The sequence below is a fragment of the Balearica regulorum genome, chromosome 15 (assembly GCF_011004875.1).
Source record: "Balearica regulorum gibbericeps isolate bBalReg1 chromosome 15, bBalReg1.pri, whole genome shotgun sequence".
Lineage (NCBI taxonomy): Eukaryota > Metazoa > Chordata > Aves > Gruiformes > Gruidae > Balearica > Balearica regulorum.
In genome coordinates this window covers 2794506-2807401 of record NC_046198.1, presented here as the reverse complement: position 1 = coordinate 2807401, position 12896 = coordinate 2794506, and the positions used below count along the sequence as shown (strand labels likewise).

The following is a 12896-nucleotide window of genomic DNA, read 5'->3' as shown; positions in this document are numbered from 1 at the left end:
TTAGCCCTTCCGCTCCAAACCCCAGGGCCCAGAGCGAGCGGCGGAGCTGAAGGGCAGCACCTTCAGCGGACGGCAGCTCCTTTACCCCCACCCGGCCCGGGGGACGCGGGTGCTGGCACACACAAAGGCAGGATGTTGCACCACTCGCCTCCTCCATCCCTCGCGGGAGCCGCTGCCAGCAGCACAGGGGAAGGAGAGCGGGCGACTCGGGGACGGAGCTGCTGGCAGCAGCGGGGCAGGGAGCCGGGCCGCCCTGCCAGCCCGCACGTGGGGACCCAGCAGCACCTCAGCCAGGTCCCGTGGGCCAGAGGAGCAGCAGCCCCCCCAGCCTGGGCACCGTGGTGGCTGTATGAAGCGGGGAGAGCCCCACAAACCCTGGTGGTACCACCAGGTGTGAATTTTGCACCTTCATCCTTCACCTCTGGGCTACCGAGCCTGTATTTCCCCCCCAGTGTGGTGCTGCCAGCCTTGGGCCCTGCACCAAGCTCCAGAGCAATGCTGAGGATGCAGAGCAAGGAAGGCCGTGAAGGCGGGAGGCCCTCCCTGACATCCCCCAAAGGGATGGAAACACTCCCCATGAGGTACAAGGGAGTCTGAAACCCCAAGTGCCATCACTGTCTGGAGTGAGAGCAGCCAAGCTTAGGGAGGACCAGGGCAAAACCGGGCCAGGGCTCCTGCCCCCAGGACCCTGTAGAGCCCAGGGGTGGTGAGGAGGCCTCAGCTCCTGCGCTGCCTTCCTGCTCAACTGTCTTTCCTGCTAGGCAAAATCCATCCAGGAAAAGCTGAGCCTGGAGCCATTCTCCAGCATGACCTGGAGAGGAGCAGCAGGAGAGAGGAGGGATCCTTCAGCTGTGAGCCCACCTTCTCTGCCAGCTCTCAGGGCTCCCTACTTGCTCGTTTGCACGCTCACCGTCACCACAAGTTGTGTCACTATATCCCAGACCCAGCTGGCATCCACTATAATGCTCCTTCCTGCAAAACATGGATGAAAAAGGACCTCCGAAGCTGGACACGCTTCGCACGCGTTTTCCCAGCTACCACGACCTGCCCTTCAGGAGTCTCCTTGGACGTCTCTGCCAGGGAGGCAGCTACAAGCACGCCCGTGTAAACAAGGAAGTATGTTTGCCTGCAAACCTTCCACTGACCGGCGTGGCTCTTCCAAAGTCCAGCTGCTCAGGGGTTTATTACTCAGTGAAGCAAGTTGCTTTGTCTCAGCTGTACCCTCCCCGGTGCCGTCACTTGCTTTGTGTTTGTCAGGTACTTGTACAACAACAAGGTTCAGGAGCCCTGGAGGCTACACGCAGAGTTATTCCTCACCAGGAGGAGTGGCGAGCCCATGAACTTTGCCTCCCTAAACACTGCCCTGCTCCAAAGGGCTTGCAACCCTCCCCAAAAGCCCTGCTGGGCCAGAGCCAACCCTTCCTCCTTCAAAAATCAGACTGCCCGGTTTCTAAAAACGCCTGGTTCTCTCCGATTAAAATAATCCTTCAGGAGATTTGTTTTCCCAGCTGTATTTACACCTTGCTGGCTACAGATCTCCTTTTGCCGCTTCCCTCTTGGGGTCGTCTTGACCTTGTAAAAGACTGCTCACTTCTTGATGCATTTCATCAAGAGCCGTGCTCTCCGATTTAGGCAGCGACACGCACAGGAAGAGGAATCCCCTTGGCCCCAGCATCCTCCAAAGGCCTGGAGAACTCTGCACGGTTACTAAAGGAGACGTGGAAGACGGTTACCAAGCGATCAGCTTTGGACAATCCCAGGGCAATTTGTGCCCGAGCGGCAGAGGTTTCAAACCCCTCAGGTCAAACGCATGATCTGCCTGAGCTTCAGCCGTTAATCCTCGCGGCTCAGAAATATCTGCAGCCGTACGTGAAACGCTGGCCGGGGTCGGAGGCGTTAATGAACAAACCGCTCGTGGCGAGGCTAAGCCCCAACACGAATTGCAGGAAAGAGCCCAGAATCGCTCAGGAAAGGTGGAGGAGGCCGGGAACCTTCGCAAGCCCTGCGGAACCAGCAGTTCCCTTCGTTTTGCCCCGGTTTTCCCTGGCTTTATTACCACCCCCTGGCCTCTCCAACCGCCTGTCCGTGCCTGCTTATCGTTTCCTGGTACTTAGCAACACCATTGTCCGCCCCGGGCCCGCCCGGCAGCGCCCGCCTGGCTGCGTGCTTTCATCTGCTATGGCGATGCCCCGCTCTCAAAGGAGCCTTTCATGCCTCTGGGAGCCCCCCGGCACCTTCCAGAACCTTCCCCCGCCGCCTGCTCCTCCCGGCAGCCGTGTCGGCGGGCCGCGGGGATGCGCTCCGGCCTGGGGAGTGAGGGGAGCGGGGACGGGGCAACCCCCCCCCCAATTTTTTATTAGCGCTGCCGCGGAGCCCAGAGCCAGACCCGGGGGCAAGGGGCCGCCATCCCCCCCCCCGCCCCTCACCTCAGGCCCCGCCACACCCCCGCAGGCCGGGACACCCCCCCCCCCCCGCCCGGTTAACCATTACCCGCGGGCCGGGCGCCGCCGCCCGCCGGGGCCGAAGGGCAGCAGCGCCCCCGCCGCGGCCGTTACCCCCCCACACACCTCCCCCCCCCCCGCGCCGGGGCCGCTCCCCGCACGTCAACAGGAAACCGCACGCGGCCGACTGTAAACACCGCCCGCACCCCCCCCCCGCTCTTCGCCCGCCCCACGTGACCCGCCCCGCCCCAGCTCCGGCCCGCCCCCGCCTCCCTCCCATTGGGGGCAGCGGCGTTATTGACCATATACGGTCAGATACTACCAAGCCGCGGGCGGCGGTTGGTCGGTCTGAGACGTCACTCAAGGCGCGCCGGCGCCCGGCGGCCGCTCCGCAAACAAAGCGGGGGCTGCCGGGAGTTGTAGTCCGGGTGGAGCGGAGGCGGTGCGGCGGCGGGGTGGGCGGGAACTACATCTCCCAGCGGCACCCCCCCGCGCCCCGCCCCTCCCCGCCCCGCCCCTGGCGGCCGTCGGCGGGGCTCGCCGGGCGCCGTGAGTCAGTGCCCAGTAAACATTGGCGTGAGCCGCGCCGGCTCCGCCATGGTGGCGGCGCCGTAAGGGCGGGGGGGCGGCGCGGTGCGGCGGGCTGGGCGCGGCGGCGGCGGCGGCGGCGGCGGTGGGGGGGGGGCCGGGGCCATGGACGAGCTCAAGCACCAAGTGATGATCAACCAGTTCGTGCTGGCGGCCGGTTGCGCCGCCGACCAGGCCAAGCAGCTGCTGCAGGCGGCCCACTGGCAGTTCGAGGTGAGGCCGCCGCCCCGGTACCGGACCCGGACCCGATCGCCCCCTGAGCGCTCGGGGCGGGTCCCCGCGTGGGGGGGCGGGCGGCAACCGGGTGGGTTTTGGCAGCGTGGGCAGCGCCCGGCCCGGCCCTGCGGGACACGCCGCTGCGCACCCATCCCCCCCTCCCCCCCCCCCCACCCCCCAACTCCCGCGCGTCGGCGTGGGGCGCGTGGCGGCCGGCGCGTGGCGTGGGCCGCGCTCTGCCCCCGCGGTGGGCGTGGGGCGCGCGCGCGCGCGCTCGGCGGGGCAGGGCCCTGGTGCGTTCGCGTGGGGCGCGCTGCCTGCCCGCCACGAGCGCTCAGCTAGCGTGGGCCCCACGCGGGACGCGGGGAAACGAGGAGCTGCGGTGCGCGAGGTGGGTGCGGGACGAGGGCCCGCAGCACGCCGGGGTCCCACTCCGGACCGCGGAAGGGCCGGGGGCGCCCAGCGCTCCTCCCGCCCCACGGCCGGCTCCGGGCAGCGCTCCTCCCCCCCCCCTCCCCAGCCCCAACCCTCCCGCGTGGCCGTGGGCTGGAAAACCCCAGCCCAGCCTTTCCCACGTCCCTGCTTCGGAGAGTTTGAGCCCTCGGGCAGCCGTGGGAGAGGAGACTTTGTAGGTCAAAGCTTTTCTGGCTCCAGACGCCTTTTTCTCTTGCCGGCGGGCAGGATACTCCGTGACATCGACAGGGGTTAACGTCACGCGTGGGGCTGGGGTTGCGGGTGGGGAGCGTGCGCCCCCACACCCCCCCCTCACCCCCGGCAGCCCTCCCGGGTGCTCTGCTCCTCCAGAGACCCCCGGAGCTAAAGCGCAGGGAGCAAAGCGGGGAGCGCAGCAGCTGTAGCAAGCAAAGCTCTTTCTAAATAGGATTTTTAAATTTTTTCCCCCTTTTTTTCTTTTTTCCTTCTTCCTGCAGCCCCGGCAGCTCTCTAGTCCCGAGCTGCTGGATTTGACACTAATGGCACCTTTGTAATCGAAGTGGCTGGTTTGCGATGCGGGAGGAGGTCTGAGTCAGTCCGGAGAGCGGGAGGTTCGGTTTGTATCCGGCCCCGTGGCGAGGGGCACCCCGCTTTCGGCACGGGCGCCGCCGGCAGCCCTCCTCGACCTTATTCGGTGGGGGGGGTTTGTTCTGTATCGTGACAGCCGTCGGAGACGGATCGCGCGCAGAGGTAGTTCGTCGCCGTGCGGCCGCGGGGTTTCCAGATGCTAAACCGGAGGCGTTCAAAGCCGAGCCGTGGCCGAGGGAGCGAGCGGGTGCGCGGGGGCCGTGCAGAAAGCCGAGCCGGCGTTCCCCTCCGCCGGGCCCGTTGACTGCCGCGGTGCGCTGACGGGAGCGCCGGTGGCGGTGGATGTGTTGCGTGCGTAACGTGCTCTGGGTTTTGTTTACTAATACAGTTTGACAGCGGCCCTCTGGGACGGGTGGGAGCCGCTTCCACCACCTCCGCGCGTGTCGCAAAAGAGCTGGGAACCGGATGGCAAAAGTTTAACTTTTCTTTCAAAAGGCTTTTTGCACAACTTTGCCACCGTTTGGCGAGTTGCACAAGTACAAACAGCCGTCTCCTGCCGGCTTGGCGCTCACATGACTCAGAGGAAGCTCGGCTGTAAACAAACGCGCTGCGATGAGCGGTTACCATGTTCCCACTCACTTTTGGTGCAACGGTCAGATAATTCCCTTTGCAAAATGGCTGCTGGGCATGCCTTCTTCGGGGAGCCCTGCTGGGGAGGTGTCATCTCTTGACTCCGGCGTGCTCTCACCTCTTGCCTGTGATATTCTGAGGCTTTTGTTATTCTGGTGCACAACCCGTTTGCTGGCTGGCCCGCGTCCGCGGCGAGGATGAATCGGTGGAGTTCAGGCAAATTCAGCGGTAATTTACGCCGCCTTCACTCGTAGTCTCCTCGCATTCAACGTGCTGCTCCAGGGGCGCGGTGGGAGTCGGAGCAGCCCGTTTGCACCCTGAGGACGTTGCTCCTGCCCGTAAGACCGCAGTGCGGAGGGGTGGTCTGCGCAGTGGAGCTGAAGCGAGCTAGACGGCCCGGTGACGAGACAGCGGGAGTTGGGTTCTGCCAGCTCTGTGCCTCTGTCCCGGCCGGAGCACTCCTGGCGTCTGTCTGCCCTACCCAGGGTTTGTCCTGAGTGGGCAAGTGCCCCACTCGCTACGTGTGACAGCCAGGGAGCAGGAGCCTGGGGCGTTGAGTCACCGGCAAGAAGGTGAGGGAGGCCGCTGTGAAACACGGACGGCTTTGGGCTGATGGGATGCTGATGGTTTGGGATGGTTTTTGTGGGCTCGTGCTGCTTTGGGGCTGCTCTGGGGCCGCTGTGGGTCGTGGGGGAGGATGCGGTGGGGGCTGCAGAGAGGGTTTGCTGCGCGTGGTGTCCTGCCAGCCCTGGCAGACCCGGAGTTTGGGGGAAAGGAACGTGATCCAGGACAGCAAGCAGGGCGGGAGGTCAGGAAACTGTTGGGAATACAGGCACCTTCGATGCGGCACGAGCTGATCAGAGCCTGGACCATACTTGGGGGCTTGACAAGGAAGCTGTTTATTTTGCATCCCCTCCATCCCTGGGGAGCGGGGCAGTTCCTGGGTAGCGTGTGGATCGCCTCTCCCGCTTGCTGTGACTCTTCTCCTCTTTTGTAGGGACCCGGGGCAGGCTTTCTCACGGCGCGCCCGGCGTATTTCGCAGCTCTCGCAGCGCTGTGAGCTCTGCCGTGCTTCCAGAGACGGCCGCGGTGGGTGCCAGAGGAATGGCTGTGCCAGCCCAGCCCTCCGGCAGCTGATCCGAGGGGGAGGTTTACGGGCAGAAGAAAGCAACTTGGAGTGTCTCTGGGTGAGGGCTGGCACTCAGCCTTCGGGGCCGCAGGTGCCAGCTTTTTGGGAGAAGCCAGGGAGGGCAGAAGGTACCTCCACTGTGGCTGAAACCCAGCAGGCTGCCAGGGAGACATTTCAGAATTTACAGAGTTTCATGTCGGGCTGAGCGGTGGATCAGGCCCCTTCCCAGGTAGAAGAGTGTTATTTGGCTTTGTTATGCGCTGATTGCCCCTGGGGCTGCTTGGGAAGGATAAGAAGAAATCGACTTTAAAAAAAACACCCATTCCTTCCTTCCTTTTTCCTGGTGCTAAGTGTGGTGTCTGTTCAGTGTAGTGAGGTTGTGTTTGGGGAACAAGAGGAGGAGCAGGTGTCTGGCTCTGCCCGCTGCGTCCATGCTTGGATTTCTGCTTCCTCTGTTGATGTATTTATATTTTACCGAGCCCCTTTCCCTTTCCTTTGTGGCTCAAGGGCAGGGTGCCCTGAGGGCTGCTTTAGCACCGTGGGTTCTCTGTGGCCGAATCGCTCCCTGCGGCCGGATCTCCTGTGCTGGCATCCGATCCCCTGCGCTATCACATGTGCGGCTGGGAGCGGGTGCAAGTGCAGCTTGGGCAGCGATGGGCTGGGGGTCAAACAGCACCCGGGGTCCCGTGTCTGCAGACGGCTGGGTGTCCCGCTCCTCCAGGCTGAGTTTGTTCTGCTCGGCACCCAGGTCTCCTTGCATTCATCTCCCCACCCGGCCCTTGCAGCCATCCTCCCTCTGACTCGGTCACCACGGGTGCTTCTTGGCACCCTGGTAGGATCTCTGTGCGATCCGCCTCCTGCAAAGCTCCTGTATTTGCATCCTGGGGGGGGGGGTCACGGTGGCCTGGTCGCCTGCTGGTCCTGGCCAGGCAGTGGATGTGGGGTTGCCCTGCTCCCACTCGCACCCAAGGGTGACACGGGTGACGGGGCCTTTGGTCCTGGGTCAGAGCTGATCTGCGGCTCGGGCTCCTTCTCAAGCAGAGGAGCCTTAATTGGCTTTGCTGGGGCACCAGTTGCCCCCAGCGCTTGTGACGCTGGCTGGAGACCAGGCGGCATCAGCAGCTTTGGTTACATGCGTGTCCCTGGCACCACGTGTCACCAAGGACATGGGTGCACGGGCCTCTCGCCTGCCGGGGTTGGGGCTGCTGGAGGTCCTGGATCCCTTGGGAGGTGGCAGCCGTTCCCCACGGACGGTGGGCATTGTGGTGGGCAGAGGGGCTGCTTCTGCCGGGCTTGGAAAGGGGCAGGTGGAGGGGAGGAGACGCAGCGCATTACGCAGAGGGGCTTGCGGTGGTGGAGTGCTTCCTCCAGCCAGGTCACAGCCTTCATCCCAGCGCCGGCAGGGATCGGTGGGCAGCTTTCGGGGGGACAGCGGGGACCTTCTCTGCCCTGTCTGCCAACAGCATGGTCCCAGATACAAGCCAACTTGGAAAACAGGAGCACGCAGCAGATTTAATCAGCGTACGGTATCTGGCTGTACCCAGACCTCTGCCTCTGCTTCCCATTTGCTGTTACCCCCCCTTTCTTATCACGATCCTTTCTGTCTGAGCGATAGGGCCTGTGGGTGTCGACATTGGACCTCACCCGGGACGAAGGGTAGTGAGGTGGTGGGGGTGTTGCTGCCTTGGAAGTGTCTGTGTCTCCATCGGACATTTCCTCGATTCGTGGACGTGTGCCAGCCTGTTCAGAGCTGGTCTCCGGGGCCACAGACCCTATTCCTGCTGTACGACCGTCGCTGAAATCTGGCAGGTCCTGCCCGCGGGTGCCAGGGACTCTCAGGTCACAGCCTGGCTGGGTGCAGGGTTTGGGTACTGTGTTATCAAACGCAGAGAAATGCAGCTAGTGCAGGGAAGAGCCTCGCCGGCCCAGCTGTCACGTGCTTCTCCCAAGGTTTGGGAGCAGCCAGGCTCTACAGCAGCAACTGCTTCCCCCCCGCAGGTCTGGGATTATTGTTTGCAGATGTCGCTCCTGGCTGTCACCTGCTCTGGCCGATAGTTTACTCCCGTTCAGCCAGGAAACCATAAACCCCAGCGCGAGCGGCCAGGACCAGCACTCCAGCTCCCCAGAGGTGTGAGCGCAGCCCCTTCACCTTTCCAGGCCTTGCCAGCCTGGGTGTTTGCAGCAGAATAGTTTTCCATCGGGTCAGCGGGCTGAGCTGACTTCCCCGTCGTTCGTCCCGTCCCTGGGTGTAACACGGGAGCGTGTGGCCGTGGGTGCCAGGACGAGGAGTGCGTGTGGTGGTGGGACTGTGGCCGCTGCAGTCACGCGGGGTTTGGTACAACCTGCCTCTGCTTTTTCCAGATTTTTAACTGCAGTCACAGGTTTGCAGGAAGGGAGCAAAGTCTGGAGTGGTGTGACAGCGCCTGGCTGCAGCCCTGTGCCCCGCACCCCGGCTCGTAGACCTGCAGGGAGCTGCCCCTGGGGAGGGGTTGAATGGGCATTGATGGGGGGGCTCTTCCTCTGACCAGAACTGAATCCAAACCAGTTTGGAAATCTAACATTTCTATCAAGTGTGATCTGCAAGTGAATCAAAATGTCGTTTTCTAGCCCTGACTCGGTTAAAGCCTGGCACAGAACAGGAGCCAGCTTCACCAGTCCTGCATCAGCCCAGTCCCGTGTGCTCCCAAAGCTCCCGCTGCCTCCGTTCCTCCCGGAGCTGGGCTGGGTGTCTGCCCTCCTGGCCAGCTTGTGCCTCGGCGTTCCCTCCCCGCAACCCCCCTTGTCCTCTCACATGCCTGTGGCATGTGACATATTTACCAGATTATTACTGGTCTTAACTGGAAGCTAACCTAAATGATGTCAGTCATAACCGTACCCTGCCTGCGACTGAATTGGAAATGCTCTGGGGTGGGCTACCTGTGGCAGCCCCAGCCCTGGGGATCTCCCGGCGTGAATACGGTGACTGTAATCTTGACTGGACGCACATCAAACTGGTTCCAGCTGGGCTTCCCCTGCTGGGTTTGGATTTGGTTTCCCTCCTCTCCCTGCACACAGCAGTTGCGGAGGATAGTTGTGAGTTGTGAAACGCCTGCCGGGGTCCGCTCCAGCAGCGGCCGCTTCTCGGCGGGGAGCACGATGATCCCAAATCCACGTGATTGCTGCCTGCCCCGGCGCAAGGAGGTGGCAGGCCTGGGTCCCTGCTTGGGGACGTGGGAGCAGCTGCGTGCAGGCGTGGTCCAGCCCCCCAGGGCCTGTTTTGGATCATCTTTGGGGTCTTGCAAAGCCCCACCGTTGTGCAGGGATGAGGTGGGTGCCCAGTTTGTGTGCTGGTAGTAACATCATCTTCCTTTTTTTTTTTTTTTTTTCCCCCAGACTGCTCTCAGTGCTTTTTTCCAAGAAACGAACATCCCCTACAGCCACCACCATCAGATGGTAAGTGCTTTCCCACCTCTCCAGCGCTCGCCTTGGGCACAGCACCCGCTGGCGGGCGCTTTGGGCTGTTGCTGATGCTCAGCTCGCTGCTTCACAGCTCGGGGAGTGCAGGCAGGGATGTCTGGCCGGGCGCTGCCAGAGCTGCCTGCCAAGGAAGGATTTCCTGGAGAGTGGTCGGGGGGTGGCATAGCCTGTCCTACACAGTGGGACAGCAGGTCTAGGGGTGCCCTCAGAGCCCTGCAGAGGGGTTGGGGCTGCTCCTCAGAGAGGGATGGTCTGATGGAGGATGCTTTGGGCATGGCCAGTGGTCCAGACCAGCCCCAACATGACAGATAGAGCCTGGGGGGGCCTGGAGCACCAGGCCGTTGTAGGCTGTGTAAATGTGCACAGATACTTGCCCGCCACCCAGCCGCACATACGTGTCCTCGTGTGCTTGCTGGAGTGACTGAGCGTGCAAACCTCTGCCCCACTGGAGCGTGCGTGTGCTCGCCTGGATGCGTGTAAACACACAAGGGCGTGCATGTGCATGGGTGCTGCCTGCCTCCACTCTCTCCCAGCTGTCCCCAGACTCTGTCCCTTTAACTCTCGTGCCCCGGCACCCTTTAATCTGCCTGGGCAGATGTGTCTTAGGGATTTGCTGGCTGCCGTGGCCTCATCTGACTCTCTGGGACAACTGGGGACTTGGAGCGTGCAGAGCAGGTGCCTGGCAGGGCCCGAGTGTGCCCCGTGTCCCGTGGGGGTGGGAGCTGAGCCTGAGCCTTGCACCCACCGAGCCGGAAAGCTGCAGGCCCAGGGTGGCACCAGCGGGTCGTGGAGCAGAGGGGGGGTCCCCAACTTGGCCGGGCACAGGAGTGGGCGCAGTGGGGTCCCGTCTGCGCCGTCTGACAGGAACTCTCACCACAGCATTAGTCTTTAGAGCCGTGAATAATGCTGCCTGCGGGCAGTGTGGGTCCGGGAGCTCCCTGTGCTGCAGCAGTGGGGGCGGAGGGGTCTTGTGCTGGGCTCTGGCGGGAGGCAGAAGGTGGAGACCCCCCCCCACACACACCTGACCCCGTGTCTCCTTCCCACAGATGTGCACTCCTGCCAACACGCCGGCCACGCCGCCCAACTTTCCTGATGCCCTCACCATGTTCTCCCGCCTCAAGGCCTCTGAGAGCTTCAACAGCAGCAGCCCCGTGGCCTCCATGGCGACTTCCCCGCCACCCCCGGCCCCACCGCTGCCCCAGCACGGGGCCTTCAACCCCGCCTGGCCCGCGGCTTCACCCCCCGGCCAGCAGCAGAACATGTGGACTCCGGCCCCCCCGGCACAGCCCGCGGGCTGGCCAGCCGCCGTCTCCCAGCAGGCCACGGCAGAACAGAAGGCCAACGTGACCATGGAGGCAGAGAGATGAGCGAACGCGGCGGGAACCCCTGCGTATAAATATATATATATTATTTTTTTTTTCACCCCTCCCCAAAGAGGAGAGGAACTCCGCTGCCAGAGCCTCTGGCAGCCGCCAAGACACACGAGCAAATAGCTGCCTTGCATGGGTTTGGTTTGAAGTAGTTTTTACTTGTCCTCGAGCTGAACGGAGCTCCCCAGAGACAGCAGGAAGCTGCGTGGGACATGAGACCGGTGCTGGCCTCTGCCTGGGACCCTGCCGCCGCTGGGCTCTCGGGGAGGGAGCACCCCCTCCTCTCTTGGGGCACCGGAGTTTGCATGCGAGTGACATTTACAGAGGAGATTCCTTCTTCACGGTCCCCTGGGCCACCCCACCAGGCAGATTGGGTTGTACCTGAGTGTTTCCCCCCCCCGTCCCTTGGCCCCACTCAACCGGGTGGGGGGCTGACACCCCATGTGGCTTGGTTTTTTTGGGGGTTTGGTGTTTTTTTTTAATTTGTAAGGCGGGGAGAGAGCAAGGGCTGTTCCTGCTTGGCCGCAGCCTCCACCCCGCATGCGCTGTGCTTGCTGGTCAGCAGGGCTGGGGGACACCGGCTCCCCGGGAGGTGCTTGGCCCCTCGCCCACCCCGGCCGGGCCAGCACACCCTCCCCTTGCCCTCCTGGGATGGGGTTTGCCCCGGGGCTGTTTGCATGACACAGTGTAACCCTAGAGACTGGGATCATTTTTAACCCCTCTGTTCTTTTCTCCCGGCGGCTGGAAGTCTCTCCGAACACGCCGCAGCCGCTTGCAATACACGCTCTTCTGCTTTGAACCCCGTGTCTTTGCTTCGTTTGCAGCAGCGGTGGGATGCAGGGAAGGCTGGCCTGGGCCCGGGGTGTTTCAGGATCCCCTCTCTGAGTGGCTCTGAGCGTGCTGTGCTTCCGAGCTGGGGCTGGCCACATCTCCGCCGTACGTGTGCTGCTCCAAACGCCCCGTCCCAGCCCTGCAGTGCCTGCCAGGTGCTTTTGGCCAGGTGCATGCCAGGGCTCAGCCCCAGCAGAAGGCAGCCTGGCTCTGCCCACTGCTCCACCCCATCCGCTGTGGGTGTGAGACCCCACCAGGAGCAGGGCCAGGCTGACGGCAGGGCTGCAGTGAGACCTCGGCCTCCCTGTGTGACACCCACGGGTCCTGGGTGTCTTGCTGTGACCTGGCTGCTGTCCCTTCTTCACCACCAGATGACAGGGGCCAGGTCCTTTGGAGGACACCACCCCTGCCAAGCCCTCTCCGCATGAGGCTGTGCCCCTGCATCCCTGTGCTCACCAGTCAATAATTAATTTCAATCTCGTATTTGTGTTGCTAAAATAAACATTGTAGGAGCGATGGTTTCACCCAGGCTGCCTCTTGTACAGCCTCGGCAGAGGCTGGGAGTGAGGGCTGGAGCCGGTGTTTTCCTGCACGGGGTTGTGCTGGAGTTGTGTGGCTCGGTCCTGCCCCACTGAGGTGGGACTGGGCTGAGCTGGTGGCATCTGGAGCGAGCTGGGACCGTGAGCCTGGTGTCCCAGCTGTGGTGGCCTCAGCTCGTAGAGGCCAGCGTGGAGTCCTGCTGGGAGTGGGGACGGTCTGCGAGGGTCTGCATGGAGCCCAGCCAGGGGAGACACGGGGAAGGGATGTGCCTGTGGAACAGCTGAAGCTGTGTGGAGACCTGGGTGGTGGGGAGGAGAGCCTGCCTGTGACTGTCCCAGGGCCACCAGCAGTCATGGGACTGGAAAATCCCAGGCCATGCCACAGACAGGAACGTCTGGCTCGTCAGAGAGCGCTCATGGGGACATGGCACAGCCAAAAAGCGTCAGGCTCAGGTTGCTGAGTCCTCAAGGATGCAAGCCCAGGGACCACGCAGGAGAGGCAGCAGAGGAGGAGCATCTTTAAGGCCCGTGGTGTTACTCCACTGCAATGAGCGGCTGCGGGGCAGTGTGGCCCCCACGCCACCAGTCCCCTGAGGCCAGGCAGCAGAGCCCTGGTGTGCCTGCCCCCTGCCCGGACCCCCACGCCATTTCACAGCCCCCTGGCCGGCTTGGATGC

The 12896-nt window shown here is 63.1% G+C and overlaps 1 protein-coding gene across 1 annotated transcript; it reads left to right on the top strand.

Annotated features, from left to right (window-relative positions):
- The first annotated feature begins 2945 nt into the window (after positions 1-2945).
- Positions 2946-12205, top strand: UBALD1 (UBA like domain containing 1). The gene is made up of 3 exons (XM_075767330.1): positions 2946-3242; positions 9397-9456; positions 10527-12205. Exons 1-3 carry the CDS (start codon positions 3135-3137, stop codon positions 10845-10847), a joined length of 489 nt encoding a protein of 162 aa, XP_075623445.1. The 5' UTR covers positions 2946-3134; the 3' UTR covers positions 10848-12205.
- The last annotated feature ends 691 nt before the right edge of the window (positions 12206-12896 follow it).

Bases quoted from the DNA above. Each gene is read 5' to 3' on its own strand.
- UBALD1 (XM_075767330.1), top strand. From the start codon at position 3,135: ATGGACGAGCTCAAGCACCAAGTGATGATCAACCAGTTCGTGCTGGCG. The intron at 3,243-9,396 runs GTGAGGCCGCCG...TTTTTCCCCCAG, and splicing joins CGGCCCACTGGCAGTTCGAG to ACTGCTCTCAGTGCTTTTTT. The intron at 9,457-10,526 runs GTAAGTGCTTTC...TCCTTCCCACAG, and splicing joins ACAGCCACCACCATCAGATG to ATGTGCACTCCTGCCAACAC.